Here is a 20,109-nt window from a genome sequence, read left to right as displayed (position 1 = left end):
AGGTTTTGGAGGAGTACTCATGAAATGGAAACAGTGTAAGGTTTTTATATAATCTGTGTGACAATATTAATTAAGTTTGTCCTTAAAGTCATGCCTGCATTCTCAAATTTTAAACCATTAAAGAATAGAAGTAGAAACTCTACTTTCAAATCTTCAGTAAGAGAGAAAACTCAGTTTGTATTAAAAAGAACTCTACAAGGCAGGAAATGAAGAATCACAGAAAAAGCCAGGATAAAAAAAGTAAAAATCTAAATAATGATGAGAGTTAATCCAAACATTTATCTAATCTGATCACACTAAATTGAAACAGATTGAATTTACTATTTAAAATGATCAGCTAAATGCTGTGTAAGAACCCTGCCTAGGCTTTTTTGGTTCTTTCCTACTATCAACTAATTTAGACAGCTATTTTCTAGATATTTGAAATAAATCAATAGATTTATTTACAACCTTTACATGTCCACATGGTTTATTTTTACTTTGGCTTTATTGCCTTTCTAGTATTGAAAATAGTTTAAAGTATCCCCAGTGTTTATTCGTTATTACTTAAGCATTGTTTACATTGATTCCTTAAAGCAAAAGTGTTTGAAAAGAGATTGAAGTAAAGCAGATCAGTAAAGATTGAAGCAAATTCATTCTCAAAGAATAAACACATATTTTTGCAGGTGTTTATTTGGCTGTATGTAAACTTAGCAATCTAGAAAATAGATTACTAGTCCCTTTTATTTCTCTTGTGGCAATGCTGATTTTGTATTTCTAAAGCCATTAAGATTTGCAGGGCATTGCCTCTGAATTTAGATTTATGATGTTTGAATAATTTTATGAAAGTTTAATTTAAAAAAAGTCACCTACTAAGTTGAAGAGGAAAACGGATCCTTGAATTTCCCTGGTGATTAACACACAGTTTATTGCACAGAAACTGATTCCAAAGCAGGGAGACTGTGAAACTAGGAAATTTTGCTAGTATTTTGTGCTTATTTAGTATCTTATAAGCCACTGAATATTCTAGATTGTGTGTTGTGCCATATTACAGTAGTATAATAATAAAACTATATATTCCATAAGTAATTTATTGTGTATACTTTCAAATGAATTCGAATAACACAAACAAATTTTAAAACTTTCTATATTTGATAGAAATTTTTTTTGTTTTCCAATGATAAACAGTGTTATCATTGTTTAGCCACTAATATCTATGCATAGAACACTGTATTGAGTCCTATTAGTGAGTATGAAGATTTAAACACTATTTTCCCTGTTGCCAGTCTGAGAAACACTTTTCGGGGAAAGAGTTTAGGGAAAACACTTTTTCTTCCACCAGAGGTGATTAAAACCAACAAATCATGTTGTTGTTCAGTTGCTCAGTCCTGTCCGACTCTTTGCAGCCCCGTGGGCTCCAGGGTGCCAGGGTCCTGCCCTTCACTATCTCCTGGAATTTGCTCAGACTCCCGTCTATTGAGTCAGTGATACCATCCAACCATCTCTTCCTCTGTCACCCGCTTCTCCTCCTGCCCTCAATCTTTCCCAGCATTGGGGTCTTTTCCAGTGAGTCAACTCTTCACATCAGATGGCCAAAATATTGGCGCTTCAGCTTCAGTACCAGTCCTTCCAATGAATAATCAGGGTTGATTTCCTTTAGGATTAACTGGTTTGATCTCCTTGCAGTCAAGAATCTTCTCCAGCACCACAGTTTGAAAGCATCAGTTCTTTGGTTCTCAGCCTTCTTTATGGTCCATCTCTCACATCTGTACATAAGTACTGGAAAAACTGTAGCTTTGACTATACAGAACTTTGTCAGCAAAGTGATGTCTCTGTTTTTTAATACACTGTCTAGGTTTGTCATAGCTTTCCTTCCAAGGAGCAAGCATCTTTTAATTTCATGGTTACAGTCACCATCCACAATGATTTTGAAGCCCAAGTCATAGTCATAGTAATGATTTGTAAAAGTTTTTATTTGCCAATAAATTTTGGAATTAACATATAAAATTAATTAATATACTCTCTCCCTACCATAGAAAGATAAATTTGGAAAAAAATAAATGACTTTATTCATAGTAATCAGTAATACAGCTGATATTTTTCAAATTCTATCCTTTAGATTTCTCAAGAGTTGGCAGGTAGGAAGAAAGCCAGATGTAGGGAGAAAAAGAGGCTGAGAAAAGGGCCCCTTGCTCCTCCTTGGGCGCTAGCCAAAGCAGCTCTTACTTCAGTCTGTTTTATATCCTGGGATTCTAAGCAAGTTAGGTTGGGGACGACTTTGTGATTAATGTTTTTGCTACTTTTTCTTAACTGAGATTTTTGTTTTTATTTTTAATTTGGGAAAGTATACATAACTGAGATGCTGAGATTTCTGGGTCTCTTTAGACTTTTTTGGTGTGTGTGTAGTTTTAGGTTCACAGCAATATTGAGAGGGAGATACAGAGAATTCCCCTGTGCCTTCTGACCCTACTCATGTGTAGTCTCCCATTATCAACATCTCTCTCCAGAGTGGTGTATCTGTTACAATTGATGAACATATATTGGCACATCATAATCACGAGTTCACTTGTGGTGTTATTATTCTATGGATTTGGACAAATACATTCATCATAATGGGCTTCTCAGGTGGCCCTAGAACCCACCTGCCAGCACAGGAGACATTAGAGATGTAGGTTCAATCCCTGGGTGGGTCTGGAAGGTCCCCTGGAGGGGAACATGACAACTCACTCCAGTATTCTTGCCTCGAAAATCCAATGGACGGAGGAGCCTGGTGGGCTATAATCCATGGGGTCACAGAGAGTCAGACACTACTGAAGTGACTTGGCATGTTTGCATGCCTTTCATCATGATAGTATCATGCAGGGTAGCTTCTCTGCTCTAAAAATCCTTTGTGCTCTACCTGGAAAAACCTGATGGGGCTTCTGATGAAATTATGGAGAATTTCCTATGACTGTATCCTTCTGGAATTTTTAACTCTCAAACTTGTCCACACTGTGTGTGTTTTCTTTTGACGCTGCTGTATCTGCAGAAACATCTGCCATTTCATACTCAACTCTCCACACTACTTTTCTCATTCCCACTACTGAAAAATCTTTTTGCAGTACACAATGACATAACGTTTACTTACACCCCAATATCCTTTACATATTACACCCCGTTTTGCTTATTAGCCTGAGAATGAAGTATTATTTCACTATACTGTAGTATGCTATTTTATAGTATCTTATTTTCAGCTCATAAAATAACTTGAGAAATTAAAGACTTATTTTACTAAAATGTTTTTCAGTTTTGAATTATTTGCTGCAAAAAAAAGGTTTAATCTTTTTTACCAATAAATTTAACATAAACACAGCAGTTGAAGCCAGAATTGTTTTTCTTCTATTTTTTCTCTAGCACATGCCAAACAAACTACAGCTATATATTTGTACTTCCATAGTATAAGCTGAATGCTGTCATTTGAGGTAATCACTTAATGTAATTACAATGATAAACATAAAGTGGAATGTGGAAATACTCTTCCATATAAGCAACAGAAATACTGGCAAATTTTTAAAAAACTAACATTATGGTTATGGAAGCTTTGAAAACCAGCAATGTTGTTGTCAACACTGGGGCCAAAACTAGTTTTGGAACTTCTCAAAAATCCTCATTTCCAGGTCATTGCCACTATTTGACCTGACTTACAACTCACTAGAGAAAGCTCCATTGGCAAGATGTTGTTTCTGTTTGACCTGATTCAGAGTCTCCATGGGAAAAGACCTGGACCCCAGGGTGTTGTTGAAAACAGTCAGATGTAGTACCACAACCTTTGAAGGCTATGATGCCAGGTGGGACAAACAGGAGCCCTGTCAAAAATTTGAAAGGAAGATCTGGGCAAAGGGCCACAACTTTTTGAAAAATCTCTCACATGTTCCTGGGATGAGAATGTTTTACATGTCCAGGCCAGTGTCCTCTCTCAGAAAAACTGCAGAAAGATCTAGTCTCTTACCTCTGGCTGACCGTAAGTCTGTCTATATATAAGCTAGAAGTCAAGGTTAAGACAGATGTGTAAGTTGCCGGAGTTTTGACTGCATCCATGAAATTAAAAGGCACTTGCTCGTTGGAAGGAAAGCTATGACAAAACTAGACAGTATATTAAAAAGTAGAGACATCACTTTGCCGACAGAGGTCCACCTAGTCAAAGCTATGGTTTTTTCAGTAGTCAGATACGGATGTGAGAGTTAGACCATAAAGAAGGCTCCACACAGAGATCCCCTTGGCAAAGGGTTGAAGACACTGACCCAAACCATTTAAGGAAATCTTGTGACTTCTAAGTGACCCAGTCGCAGCCTTTACTCTGCTAGGTTTAAAAAAAAAATACAACAGAACTGATCAGAGACTTCAGTGATTCTATATAGCAGGAATTACAGACTCTATAGAATTTAGTTCTGGAAAAGTCACTGAACAAATAAATAACACCATCCACAAAAGTCCAACCACAATAAACCTGGGAGAGGGAAGGTAGGAACTGATTCTGGAATTGTCACATTTTGCTATCTGAAATGTCTAGATAGCATTTTTTTTGGTTTTTTGGGTTTTTTTAGTTTTTAATTTTGTATTGAGGTATAGCTGATTAACAGTGATGTGATAGTGTCAAGTGAACAGCGAGAGGACTCAGCCAACAACATTGTTGTTGTTCAATTGCTAAGTCGTGTCCAACTCTTTGTAACCCCATGGACTGCAGCACGTCAGGCTTCCCTGTCCTTCACTATCTCCTGGAGTTTGCTCAAATTCATATCCATTGCATCAGTGATGCTATCTAACCATCTCATCCTCTGCCGCACCCTTCTCCTTTTGCCTTCAATCTTTCCCAGCTTCAGATTCTTTTCCAGTGAGTTGACTCTTCACATCAGGTGTCCAAAGTATTGGAGCTTCAGCATCAGTCCTTCCAATGAATATTCTGGATTGGTTTCCATTAGGATTGATTGATTTGATCTCCTTGCAATCTAAGGATCTCTCAAGAGTCTTCTCCAGCACCACAGTTAGAAAACATCAGTTCTTTGGTGCTCAAGCCTTCTTTATGGTCTAACTCTCACATCCATATCTGACTACTGGAAAAACCATAGCTTTGACTATGCGGATGTCTGTCAGCAAAGTGATGTCACTACTTTTTAATATACTGTCTAGTTTTGTCATAGCTTTCCTTCCAACGAGCAAGTGCCTTTTAATTTCATGGCTGCAGTCATCATTCACAGTGAAGCCATAGTCCCCCCAGCTCCCCTCCCATCCAGGCTGCCACGTAACATTGAGCGGAGTTCCCTGTGCTAATCAGTAGGTCCTTGTTACCCATTTTAAATATAGCAGTGTATCCATGTCCATCCCAAACTCCCTAACTATCCCGTCTCCCCGTTATTCCTCCCAGTAATCATAAGTCTCTAAGTCTGTGAGTCTGTTCTGTAAGTAAGTTCATTTGTATCATTTCTTTTTAGATTCCACATATGAAGGATGTCATACGGTTTTTCTCCATCTCTTTGTGACTCACTTCACTCAGTGTGACAGTCTCTAGGTCCATCCATGTTGCTGCAACTGCCATTATTTCATTCTTTTTAATGGCTTGTATATTTGCATATTTGTACTACATCTTCTTTATCCATTTCTCTGAAATGTCTAGTTTTTGACAAAAAAGTTTATGATATACACCAAGAAGCAGGGAAAATTCAGTCCATAAAAACTATTCCATATGTTGGGCTTACTAGATAGAGACTAGTCAACTTTTATAGGTAATATTCAATGAATTAAACCATAATTAAGGAGTGAAGGAGAAATATGACAAATATATCTTTTCAAATAGTATTAAAAATAGAAATAAGAAGAAACAAATCAGAACTCTGTAGTTGGAAAGTGTAATAACTGAAAAGAAAAATAACTGGAGGGACTCATGAGCAAATTTGAGCTGGAAAAACAATCAGTGAATTCAAGAGGCAGATCAATAGTGATTATTCAGTCTAAGTAATAGGGAGAAAAAAGAATGAAAAAAATGAACGAAGCTTCAGAAATCTGTGAGACACTGTCAAGCATACCAATACATACAGTGCAGACTCAGAGAAGATAAGATGAAAGAGAAAGAGCCAGGAAAAATTTGAGGAAAGAATAGCCTAGATCTTTCCCAGTTGCTTAATAAACATCACTTTACACATCCAGGGAGCTCAATGAACTCAAAGTAACATAAACTCAAAATGGAAAAGATCAGGAACTACCAAAACGATTTTGAGAAGGAATAAAGTTTGAGGACTTTTTCTTCCCTATTTCAGATTTATAAAGCTCTAGTTTTTAAGACATCATTGTACTAGCAGAAGAGTAGATATGTATGGATCAGTTGATTAAGAATTAAGAATCCAGAAATAAATCCTTATTTATAGTCCATTCATTTTCAGTAAAGGTGCCAAGCAATTCATTGGGGAAAAAGTAGTCTGTCTCAAATGATACTGGGACAACTGGATTCATATCCATCCACATGCAAAAAGATTTACTAAGGCCTTTACTTCACACCATACACAGAAATTAACTTAAAACTGATCACAGACTTAAATGTAAGAACTAAATAAAACTGGTAGGAAAAAAAATAGAAAAATCTTTAAGAACTTGGATTAGTCAGTTTTTATATTTACAATACTGTGTGTTCTATAAAAAAAAAGATAAATTGGACCTTATAAAGTTAAAAACTTACCAAAGTAAAAAAACTTCTGTGCTTATCTAAAAAGATAAGCAACAGAATGGTTGAAAATATTTGCAAAACACATTTCAGATGTGTACCCAAAAGTTTCAGAGAACTCAATAATGGGGTTGGAACCATCATGTATTGTTGGTGGGAGTGTGAAGTGATATCCTGCACTGTCTGTCAGTTTCTCAGAGTTAAACACAAGATTGTAACATGATACAGTATTTGCACTTTTCAGGTATTTGCCCAAGACCTAAATAAATGTCCATACAAAGATTTGAATGTGAGTGTTTAATAGCAACATTATTGACAATAACCAAAAAACTGAAACAAATATCCATAAACCAGTGAGTGGGTGGACAAGATGTGGTATGTCCACACAGTGGATACTATTTAGCAACAGAAAAGAATGAACTGCTAACACATTTAAACATGTGGATGAACTGTAGAAACATTAGGTAAAGAAGCCATCCATACATAAAAGTTACATATAGTATGATTCCATTTGTATAAGTTTTCAGAAAAGGCAAATTTATAGAGGTAAAATATAGCAGTTGCCTAGGGTAGTGGGTGGTAAATATGCATGAGGGGTCTTATTGGAATGAAGAAAATGTTCTAAAACTGATTTATGATGATGCTTGCACCACTGGGTAAAGTTAGTAAAAATCATTGAATCATATACTTGGAGTGAGTAGGTTTTTACCATATGGAAAATGTGTCTCAAGAAAGTTTATTTTAAAAAGCAAATGCGGGAAGCAAAATTGTATTGCATTTTGTTTAACTTGAAGTCCAAAATGGTTATATTACTTTTCTAAAGCGATCAGAATGTAAGGACACATTAAAAATTTTCCGGTGTTTTGGGACTCCTAATACTATTTCTGGGGCCAGGATCTCAAGAAATATCAGTGGAACTCCCTTTCAGACTCACATTGGCATATGTGTCTACACTGTTTTGTACTAACCATATTCTCCTAGCTGCAAAACAAAACTTACTGTATTTGCTTATCTTTGAAAATGAGTTGTTACCCTTAGTTTTCTGAGTATTATAGGTTGGATATTGTTTCTGAAACATTTGATGAAAAACCCTCAAACCAGTTAAAATTAGCTTTGCTTTCCATTTCTTCATTTATTGCATTTTTTTCTTTTTCTTTTCTGTTTGTTTTTCTTTTAGATCACTGTGTTCACTACTATGATCTTCGTAACACTAAACAGCCAATCATGGTATTCAAAGGACACCGAAAAGCCGTTTCTTATGCAAAGTTTGTGAGTGGTGAGGAAATTGTCTCTGCGTGAGTATTACTGTTTTCAGAAATTGAATTTAACATGTCATAATTTACTGGTTTGTAATGTCACCATGGGTTTTGCGAAGAGTAACACTGTAGTATATATAGTTTTTCTTAGAATAGTAGAATTTTATAACTTGTTTAATTAAAATACATGTGTATTTTAGTCTGTATTGCTCTCTTTTATATGTTATTTGTGAAGAAAATCCAGATGATGCTATATTTGTTAAAGTTGCCCCCTTAAACATTTGAACTTCAGATTGAATTTCAGCCCCTGCTCCTTAAAAACAGAGAAACAATAGTTGATACAATATAATAATGAGAAGTGTTTCATTTACTAAAGAGCACTAATATGTTTTTATATATTATCTGTATTGTGGTACAATAGTATAATTTTGGGTTTAAAGCAATATTTAATTGACTTTTATGATTCCATGTTACTTCATCTCCCTATGATTTCATGGTGAGTTTTAAATATATTTTGAAGAGAACTTTCTAAATATGATTGCTTATACCTGATAAATATTCTTTAAGAAGCCTTCTGAACTAGAGAGCCATAAATAAGCTTTTAGTTATCATTTGTTTTGTTGAAGGTAAGAAAGGTGTCAACCAGAAAAATACATCTCAGTTGCTAAAATACTGTTGATTAAGCCTTTCTGCTAACAAGGACAGTCTCTTCTTTCTGCTATCCATTTTATTGTTCTCTTTATTTTATATTACCCTAGTAAATGCCCACTCTCAGTCTCCTTTTTTCATATATATTACTTCTTCTCAAGCTTAATCATACATTGTTTTCTTTCTTTCACATAGTTTCTAACATATCCTAGGAGATAATTAACACCAGGGCCTTATACTTGGGATCTCCCACCACATCTGTCTCCATTCTGGTGGCTCTAGATAAGAACTTGGTAATTTGAGTTGATTTAACAAGGTAATTTGATTGTTATTTAAAAAAAGAAAAAAGGGAAAAAAGAAAATGAGAGCTGAATTTCTAAGGGGAGTTAACATAGAAAATTAGTTCACAAATGTATATTAAAAGTGATGACCAGCCAAAAAGTCTCCCTTCTTTAGGAGTAATAACGGGCAGTAAATAATGAAAACTTTATTCAGATTCAATTATGAATGATATATGGCAAAAATATTTTTTCTTAAGTTTCAAACTTATAAGTGTTGAATCAGTTAGTTTGATTTCAACTAGTTGAAGTAAGAAGTGAAGTGTTAGCTGCTCAGTCATGTGCAACTCTTTGCGCCCCGATGGTCTGTAGCCCACCAGGCTTCTCTGTCCATCGGGTTTTCCAGGCAAGAGAGAATACTGGAGTGGGTAGCCATTTCCTTCTCCAGGGGATCTTCCCCACCCAGGGATTGAACCCAGGTCTCCACATTGCAAGCAGATTGGCCGATTCTTTACTGCCCGAGCCACCAGGGAAGTCAGGAAGCTGAAGTATATGTTTGCTTAACTGTATAAATTTGAAATCTTAGTCGACCTTTTTTAATATATATTCACCAGTCTTTTTTCCTTTTTGGTGTTTATAAATCATGATGATTTTCCTCTTGAACATATTTGGTGTTTAGAAGTATGTGAGACGAGTTTACCCACAAGTATATTTGGAAATACGAAAAAAGTGATATTAAAACAATCCTACACGTACATGTTGCTGCAACCTCTGAATTCTTTGACTGTATGCACACCCACACACACACATATAAAGGAATTATCAATGTAATATTGTTGAGCAGAAAAAAAAAATTTAAAACAACATAAATGTCAGAAATTCCCTGGTGGTCCAGTGGTTATAGCTCTACGCTTCCACTCCCAGGGCCCAAGTTCGATTGCTGATTGGGGAACTAAGATTATTACAAGCCGCATGGCATGGCCAAAAAAACCCCAAAACCAAAAAACAGCATAAATTTCTGAGAATAAATGCTATGCTGAAAAATAATGAGAAGCAATAGAGTTTTGGAAGTTGGAATGTGGGCTGTGAAATAATAAGTTTCAATATTAACTCTACTATTTACTAGCAGTGGTACCTTAAAAATATTCTTAACCTTCTGTATCTGTTTCCTCACCTCTGAAATGGAACTGAAAATACTACTTATATGTTGTGAATCTTTGAATAAAATATTGTATGTCAAACATTTAGCATGGTGCCCTATTCTGTGACTGTTAGAGAAAAGATGATTTATTGTATAGTCATTAATAGAGAAATGTGTTTATTTCACATAAAATGTAAAACAAATTGTTGGATGAGGAAGAAGCACTTTGCAAAATAATGTGCTGTATGATTCAATTTTTATAATAAAAAGTCAGAAGTATTGAGTATTTTATTCAAATCCTCAGACTGTCTTTGCATGATAGGGTTAGCATTGATTTTTATATTCAATTATTTTTTGATTAACAACTGCATTTGCATATTAGTAAGGTAAACTGTATAGACCAAACATTCATAGTATTCCTTGCCTGTAGGTACAACTCAGCTGTGAAAATAGTTTATATTTAATATACTGTTATAGTTGAACAGTTGAAAAAATAAATCAAGTTAGCTGAAATTGGGAACACAACTCCCAATAGAGCTTTCTTATTGTTTGATGGTGGTTGTATGGTGGTATTGATGAATAATTGTTATACTTCTAATGTGCCCAGGGACTATTGAAAGCATTTTAAAAAATTCATTTAATTTTTTTTCAGTCTCTTCTAGGATTCGTCTAATCATGTAAAGTAGGAATCATTATATTTCATATTTAATTGATGAAAAAATTGAGGCCAAAGAGTTTGTATTAACTTTCCTAAGGTCAAAAGCAAGTAATAGCATACTGAGCATTCTGACTCGGACAGTCTGGCTCCAGAGTCTGCATTCCCTACCACCAAACTGGATTGCCTCTGATTAGTAGTAGTGATGAGTTTCATGTCATGAAATCTTAGAGGTGTTCTAACCTTTTGTGTTTCTCTCAGTTCAACAGACAGCCAGCTAAAGCTGTGGAATGTAGGGAAGCCATACTGCCTACGCTCCTTCAAGGGTCATATCAATGAAAAAAACTTCGTAGGCCTTGCTTCCAATGGAGATTATATAGCTTGTGGTAAGTTAAACTACTTTCTCCTGGAACTTTTAAATAGGTATCTGTCACCAAAATTGCATTCAGTGGAATAGGCGACATACCAACTCAGGAAATGATCTTTACATTCAGAAGGTAGCATGCTGAATTTTCTTTGGATTAGAAAAAGCATTAGTCCTTCTCTCCTTCACTGAGCACAAGCCCCAACCATATGAAACAGCATAAGATTGTTAACTGTCTTATGAGAAGACATTTCTGCTGATATCTTAATTTTGGAGACAGTTGTATCCTTAAATCTAATATTCCTTGCCTCCTATATAATGTTCCCTTCAATAAACAGTCTGTTTGGGTAGTCTCGATCTGTTATTCTAGGACTCTCGTTGATAATTTGAACAAATTTAAATTAGAAATATGAAAATTTGGTACTGTTGAAATGCTTTAATACATTTGATTCCTGAGTATATGAACTTCCATCAGTACTTTTAAATGACTTGGCCTTTATTCAGTAAAATTAACTATCTCTACATGTATATGAACGTAAACCTTGTCAAAGCAAATCTCTTACATTGAGAAACTGTTCAAACTACTGGTTTGTAGACCACTCATCTTCTATTAGGAAGTGGGAGATAAGTTTTTTAGATTATTAAAATCTGCCTTTATAAGTGCTGCAACTTTTTTTTTCCACTCTAGACAGAAATCTTTTTAAATGAACTTTAAGATTATACTGTAATAACAAATTTCTGGTTCTTCTCTAGACCTCTACTAAAATGATTTTTATATCAATATTGTTAAATCATTTGACATTGATAATATCTTTAGGTTAGGAAAATATATGTTTTTTCCCAGGAATCCTTTTCTCACATGATTCCCAAGAAGTCTTGTGCTCTGGTCTTTCATATTTTACCATAAAAGATTATTAGTCTCTGAACTTAAATGTTGAGTAATAGTTAACTTGTGAATGTGAAGTCCTAATACTAAGTTCTTCCATTCTAAACAAAAAAAGATATTTTAAAATAATTATTTATTTATTATTATTATTTTTTTTTTTAGGAAGCGAGAACAACTCTCTTTACCTGTACTATAAAGGACTTTCTAAGACGTTGCTAACTTTTAAGTTCGACACGGTCAAAAGTGTCCTGGACAAAGACCGAAAAGAAGACGACACGAATGAATTTGTTAGTGCTGTGTGCTGGAGGGCACTCCCGGATGGGGTGAGTGTTTGTGTCAGTGTCTCCACCTTGGTGCCTCATGTGATGCATTGTGTCTATATATACACGGGTGAGCCTTTTAAGGTTAAAATGTAAGCTGTTGCATGTATTTTCTTTTTTGCTTAGTATTACATCACTAAAGGAAATAGACATTTTAGAAAGTAGTAATTGAATTGTCACTAAAGGAACAGTAATTGAAATGTTACATCATGCTGACATGATGTCTGTCCTGTGTACGCATAGCATCTTATGCATACCTCTGTTACATCATTATCAGATTATCTCTGTATCTCTCCTACAGGACTGGAAATTTATCCAGGAAACATACTGTGTCTCATTTCCCTTTTTAATCACTTGCAGTATAGGCTAAATAAACATTCAGCTGAACCTGATATTATATTAGGAGAAAAAAGTTTGATGTAGATAAAGTAGAGTGGCCTATATGCATACCTAGTTAAGTACTATTTCAGGGCAGAATTTCTGTCTATCAAATACATTTATATGAGAATATTTAAACACATTTGATTTCTTAACAAGAAAGTTGAATTTCCAGGTTGCCCAAAAAAGTTTCTTCAAACTTATCATTCAGTTATACATTTTAAAGTACAAGTTTTGTCATAAGTTATATGAAGAAGTAATTGTTTTCATTGTCTTGATTTTGTAAATGTTAGTCATCTGTTAATGTCTTTTTTTTTTTAAATAACTTTTTAGGCATTTACTTACTTTTATTTTTGACACAAAAAATTCTACTTAATAGGTACTTTAAGACTTCTGAATTCTTGTACATTTCAAATAGGTGTATTCAAGCTATCTTGTTTAAAGTTCTGTTACTCAGCTTCAGTTTTGGTAGTGGCAGACAAGATGATTTGGACCAACCCTTCCTCTAAGTAGAACTAGAAAAGTTAGACCAAGTATATGTATTTTAAAACCAAAACCGGTTTTAAGTCATTGGAAAATAAACAAGATAGAAAAGAATTAGCAGTCTAGGAATGTGAGCCTGGCTTTTGAATATTCTTTCTCCGCTGGGAACATTTGCCAGTTTTGGTGGAATGTCTGAGAATACTTATGGTAGCTTCATGGAATCACAGGGAATGCAGTCTAGTGCTCACCACCATATGGGTGAACTCACTTTGGTCTCGGTACCCAAAGGGCTCTAGTCTAGAGTAAACCAGTTGAAGATAAGCCCCCAGTGATTTTGCAACCCAATTTCAGGTCACATCAATCCTGAATAAATTGATGTTATCATGGATTGCTGGGATTCACAGGATGTAAAATCAAATCCTCTCTGCAAGAAGGCCTTCAAAAGAAGATCACCTAAGAATTTTATTTTTTTTTTCAAAATTGCAAATATAGTAACTAGGCACAATAAAAAGTAAACAGGCATAGGAAAGGCAAGATGACATGAATAAATTTAGTGTAAGAATTGGACAATAGAAACAAAGTCACAGAAACTCTGGGTATTATCAGACATAGCCTGAAAATATCCATACTGACAAAATGAAAGACAAGGTTGAAAATTTCAAATGGGAAATAAAAAGTGTTTTTAAAATGAAAATTCTAGAACTAAGAAAACACAATTACCAAAATTAGGAACTTGGTGGATGAGTTGAGTGGAAGATGAGACACAGTTGAAAAGAGAGTTAATGAACTTGTAGTATAGTTAGAAGAAAATATACAGAAGTAATCATGGAGAGACAAAAAATGATGAAAAAAAAAAGAGGTAGAAGTTGAAGTAAGAAAGTTGATGCTCAGTCATGCCGGACTCTGTGACCTCATTGACTGCAGCCCGCTCGGCTCCTGCCCGTGGAATTTTCCAGACAAGATACTGGAGTGGGTTGCCATTTCCTCCTCCAGGGGATCTTCCCCACCCAGGATTCAAACCCACATCTCTTGCACCTCCTACATGAACAGGTGAATTATTTACCACTGTGCTATGTGGGAAGCCCCAAAGCAGATATTAGAAAGAATTATTGTTGATAAAGCTTTACACCATTGATGAAAGACATTAAGGCAGAGATTGAGTAAACTTTCATACCCCAGAGAATAAATGGCTTGAAACCTACATTGTGAGTAGAGATTTAATATCAGATCTGGACCCTGAACATACACAGACATGCATGAAATTCTGACCTTGAGTCCTCCCTCTTATAGCAGCACTTTGCTGTGCAAATAAGCTGTATTGAGACAAATAGGGAATGTTATGTGTTAGGAGCTAGTTATCTCTTAATTTTACTCTGAAACCTCATCTATCACGTTGCTTCTGAACTGAGAGAACTGTGAGTTGACATACTGGCCTCACATCTGCGCAGTGTGAACAATATAAGACTGGCAGGAAACCAAGGTACCTCTCTGTGTTGAGGTGAACCACCTGCATCTCAGCTGTCCTTGGCAACTGTGCTCACTTTCTGTGGTTTGGGGAGAGATCCAAGAAGCTATGCATGGTTTTGAAGATGCTGTGCACGCTGAATATCCTATCTTATATCCTTCTATAAAGCTAATGAAGTGCTAGATTTAAAACTCATTGTGTCTGATCCTGTGACCCTTGCTGGTGGTGGGACACATCTTATTAAAAGTGCTGAAGAAATACAACAGGAGATTCTTAAAAGAAAGCAGAGAAAAACTGTCTTCAAAGAATGGGTAATTGGACTGACAACTTCTCAATGAAACAATAGAAATCAAAAGATAGTGGAGCCAGATCTTCAGTGTGTGAAGGAAAAATACCTGCCAATCTAGCATTCTGTATCCAGTAAATGAAGACTTTTTTAGATAAATAAGAATGAAGCACTTGCCACCAGCAGAAAATCTTCTACACTAAAGAAAATCTTAAAGGATATTCTTAAGGCAGAAGGAAGAAAAAATTGCAGAAGATGGAAGGTCAGAGTTGCAGAAAGGAATGGAAAGCAATAGAAATGGTAAATATGCAGTAAATCTAAATGCATGTTGACTATAAAGCAATGAATGAGGTCTGTTGGACGTAATACACACATAGAATTAAGTACTTGACAATAATAAGTCAGAAGAATAAATGTGATTAAAGTGTCTCAAGCCCTTGCTTTGTCAAGGAAGGTGGCAAAAGAACTAATATTAGACAGAAAGGGTGCATATTATAGTTCATAGGATAACCTCCAAAATAGGTTCTTAAAGTCAACTTTTTCTTCTGGCTTAGAATATTTGCTTCTAATTCCTTCTATTTAAAGTCAGAATATGTCTAAAATTGTTTTAGTCTGAGGGACAGTACTTTGTCCTTTCTCTTTTTCTTTCTTCCTAATACCTTCCCTATGTCTAAAAACACATCAGAGTCTTCTGTCCTTTGTTCTTCTGTTAGTGGCTTTGGCATTTCTACTGTTAAAGTGCCACAACCTCTTGTACCACATTTAATTTTCAAAAGAGTTTTAAGATAAGTTTGAACTGTATCAAAAATACTTTTTTCTTTTTTTTAGAAGGAGAATTTTTTATTGTACACTATAGGTCCTCTCTAGGATACCTAGAAATGGTAATATTTATTATATACTAATGAAGAATGCAGAATTCTTCATTTTATATTTTGTTTTTACTTTTATTATTTTAATTCACTTGAAGATATTTTAATTAAACTTTAGTAATTTAGAATTATTGACATATGAATATTCTGTTATTGCCAGATTCTTAGGATTTTAGCCCCCAAGAGTTAATCTTATTTGTATTGCCTGTTTTGGTATTAATGTCATGATTTTTTTTAAAGGGGGGAATTTGTATGAAATAACTGCTTGGAATACCACTTACCACCCTACTTTTATTTAGACTTTGAAATTTAATTTCCTCATTGGTTGGTTTTTAAATATAAATGAAGTGAGCTTGATCATATGTTTAACTTGCTGTAATAAAAAAATAAATTACTATCCATTTATTTGAAAAAGCAATTGTAAAGTCTAAAACTGTGTACTTGAATGTAGTATATCCATATATGATTGAACATCCAAATACATTACATTTGAATAATTACACAATCTATGAAATAGTATGGTTTGCTTTATTTCCATGTAGAGCAGTCAGCTATGTACTTTTGATTATAGACAATGGTGGGTTAGTGGAATGTAATTTCAATTCATTTTGTGACTCTTCTTCCTTGAAAAGTACCGCATAATTTATTTTAACCTCTTGTGTCCCATTGTAGTAATGTTTGCTGTCTGATACTTATTGGACAAGCCATTACCTGGATCTGTTCATGTTAGTTCTAGTTTCAGCTTTTCTTCTAAAATATTCTGTTTACTCACATTTTTAGTAAGTATTCAAATGGACTAACATAAAATTTATTTCTTTGTTCCCTTCCTTCCTCCTGAAAGGCAGTAGTAATATGATTAGTTTAAGTAATTATCCTTAAACTAATTTAGAGTTGATTCCAAAGAAAGTTCTTTTGCAGCTGTATATTAAGAGAGTGTGGAGTCAGAGTGAATTTCCTTGGCAAGTGCATCAGTGGAAAATGCTGTCATCATCTTGAAACATTGCGTAGGTTTTGATTTTTGTTTTCTTCCCCAAATAGTTATAGTAGCTTATTATTGAAAGGAACCGTTAGTAATGAATACATGTATATTTTAGAGAATTTACAATAATAACAACAAAAAATACAAGAAAATCTCTGTTATCACTTTTCCCAGAAATAGCTAATATGGGCATTTTAATATAATTAACATGTAATTTTTTCCATTCATAGGAACTTTTTCCCCCAATAGCAGTGAATATTTTGTTTATTATCATGTATTCTTTACCTTTTGCCTGTCATGAACATTTCCCAGATCTAAAGATATTTTGAAAAGAGAGTTTTCACTGGTTCCATATTATTTACCATAATATGGTAAGTTAAGGATTTACCATAACTGATACACTGTTGTTTTGCTGAAGATACTTTACTTTTTACTACTATGAATAATGCTTCTTGAATATTTTTTAATAAATCTTTAAATTTCTAATTAATTCTTTAGGAGAAAACTTTAGAAATTTATTCATTTGAAGGAAATGAATAGCTTTAACGCTTTTGATTAAAATTGGTAGATTGGCTTATAGTATCGTCTATTTCCATTTGGTCTTGCACAGAGAAAATCCAGGTGTTTCTGTTTGACCATACCCATAAAACATGGACTATAATGCCAGTCTTTGCCAGTTAGAAAATAATCTTGTTAGTAAAAGAATCTTTGTTAGTTATTTCCATAAACACTTTTATAAAACATTAACTTTTGATTTCTTACAAATTGTATGTTTATGTACTGAAAGTTGTTTTTTTTTAAAGAAATTCTTGTTTGAACAGGAAATTCAATGCAACTGAGATGTTTTATAATTATATTCCTTTGGCAATTTGATATTAGTAATTTATATCTATTCCATTATCCTCTACATCCCATATCTACCTTAAAAGTAATGCTATAGAGTAAAAGTAAATTTGGAATGATATTCTTATTCTTTATTTCTGTTGTATCTTTTTTTATCATCACTGCTTTATTCAGACACTGAAAGTTAGGTAAAGGAGACCAGATATGTTCTATATCTGTGGATCAATTCTGTGGTATATCTCTTATCTGAAACTACTGGTATGAAATATAAATTGTTTCAAATTTATATTGAATATAATTTAACAACGCAAATTATTTTCTGTTAAATAACTGTATCTATGTAGAGGGACACTATATTTTTGTTGACCTTGGCAGACCTTGACTCAAGGCAGACCTTGGTCCATGGTGACTCCTGCTGAGGCTGTGTGTCATACATAATTATTAGTCTTGAGTCACCAACTCTAACTAGATACCTACTAATGAAAGACAAAGCTTGTAAAGGATCCTTAAAGACTCTCATAGACAGATGTATATATATACTATATCCTCAGAAAAAGCTTTTGTTAGTTATTTAAGGGTTATTAAGGGTGAATTTTCCTCTTGTGGCTTGAAACACCAGGAGTCATATTGAAAGTTTTTATAACTCAGTAGTAAAGTATGTCAGACTAATGATATCCCTAATTTCCCTTCTTTGAAACCAAGTCCAACAAGACTTGGCATGGAAATTTGTTAGCAGTGTCAATCACCCATACAGTGCAAAGTTACAACTATATTAGGCAGGGGCATCTTTTTTAGTCATATAATAAAATATATCCGTACTTCTTACAAATAAAACTTTATATAATGAAACATTTATTATAAAATGTTTTTAACTAAAACTTTGTGTTCTTATGGAAATCTTTTCTTTACCTAAATCTCTTTTTATTCCTATCCATTAAAAATATTTCCTGAATGAATAAATACACTGCTTTGTACTGTTACTTGTGTTCATGTCTCCTGTCCCCTGCTAGTCTGTAACCTCCTTGGAAACAAACATCATAGGGTATAGAACAAGGGCAAAGACTATGGACTCAGACCACTAAGGTTCAAATCAGATTTTCCACTTACTAGATCTTGGATCTTGCTTAAGTGCCTTAACATCACTGTACTTCAATTTCTTCATCTTTAAAGTGCTAATGATAATAATGACTGACCTTTAGACTTAAATTGAAGAAAGTAGGGAAAACTGCTAGACCATTCAGGTATGACCTAAATCAAATCCCTTATGCTTATATAGTGGAAGTGAGAAATAGATTTAAGGGACTAGATCTGATACACAGAGTGCCTAATGAACTATGGACGGAGGTTTGTGACACTGTACAGGAGACAGGGATCAAGACCATCCCCAAGAAAAAGAAATGCAAAAAGGCAAAATGGCTCTCTGAGGAGGCCTTAATGATAGCTGTGAAAAGAAGAGAAGCCAAAAGCAAAGGAGAAAAGGAAAGATGTACCCATTTGAATGCAAGGTTCCAAAGAATAGCAAGGAGAGATAAGAAAGCCTTCCTCAGCGATCAATGCAAAGAAATAGAGGAAAATGATAGAATGGGAAAGACCAGAGATCTCTTCAAGAAAATTAGAGATACCAAGGGAACATTTCATGCAAAGATGAGCTCAGTAAAGGATAGAAATGGTATGGACCTAACAGAAGCAGAAGATATTAAGAAGAGGTGGAAAGAATACACAGAAGAACTGAACAACAAAGATCTTCACCACCCAGACAATCATGATGGTGTGATCACTCACCTAGAGCCAGACATCCTGGAATGTAAAGTCAAGTGGGCCTTAGGAAGCATCACTACGAACAAAGCTAGTGGAGGTGATGGAATTCCAGTTGAGCTATGTCAAATCCTAAAAGGTGATGCTGTGAATGTGCTGCACTCAATATGCCAGCAAATTTGGAAAACTCAGCAGTGGCCACAGGACTGGAAAAGGTCAGTTTTCATTCTAATCCCCAAAAAAGGCAATCCCAAAGAATGCTTAAACTACCGCACAGTTGCACTCATCTCACACACTAGTAATGTTCAAAATTCTCCAAGTCAGGCTTCAGCAATACGTGAACCATGAACTTCCAGATGTTCAAGCTGATTTTAGAAAAGGCAGAGGAACTGGAGATCAAATTGCCAACATCTGCTGGATCATCGAAAAAACAAGACAGTTACAGAAAAACATCTATTTCTGCTTTATTGACTATGCCAAAGCCTTTGACTGTGTGGATCACAATAAACTGTGGAGCATTCTTAAAGAGATTGGAATACCAGACCACCTGACCTGCCTCTTGAGAAACCTGTATGCAGGTCAGGAAGCAACAGTTAGAACTGGACATGGAACAACAGACTGGTTCCAAATAGGAACAGGAATATGTCAAGGCTGTATATTGTCACCCTGCTTACTTAAGTTATATGCAGAGTACATCATGAGAAACAATGGGCTGGATGAAGCACAAGCTGGAATCAAGATTGCTGAGAGAAATTTCAAATAACCTCAAATATGCAGATGACACCACCCTTATGGCAGAAAGTGAAGAAGAACTAAAGAGCCTCTTGATGAAA

At 34.7% G+C, this 20,109-nt stretch overlaps 1 protein-coding gene across 4 annotated transcripts in view; it reads left to right on the top strand.

Moving 5' to 3' along the window:
* COP1 (COP1 E3 ubiquitin ligase) overlaps positions 1–20,109 on the top strand; it is a 226,255-nt gene that overhangs the window by 166,577 nt on the left and 39,569 nt on the right. For all 4 annotated transcript variants that reach the window (XM_065936106.1, XM_065936107.1, XM_065936105.1 and 1 more), the window contains 3 exons: positions 7,848–7,965; positions 10,910–11,034; positions 12,061–12,221. In XM_065936106.1, coding sequence (XP_065792178.1) covers positions 7,848–7,965; positions 10,910–11,034; positions 12,061–12,221 — 404 coding nt within the window. The remainder of the gene's footprint in view (positions 1–7,847; positions 7,966–10,909; positions 11,035–12,060; positions 12,222–20,109) is intronic.

The sequence above is a fragment of the Muntiacus reevesi genome, chromosome 5 (genome assembly GCF_963930625.1).
Source record: "Muntiacus reevesi chromosome 5, mMunRee1.1, whole genome shotgun sequence".
In the NCBI taxonomy this organism is placed as follows: domain Eukaryota; kingdom Metazoa; phylum Chordata; class Mammalia; order Artiodactyla; family Cervidae; genus Muntiacus; species Muntiacus reevesi.
The sequence above is the reverse complement of the archived record's forward strand: the minus strand, read 5'-3'. Positions and strand labels throughout refer to the sequence as shown.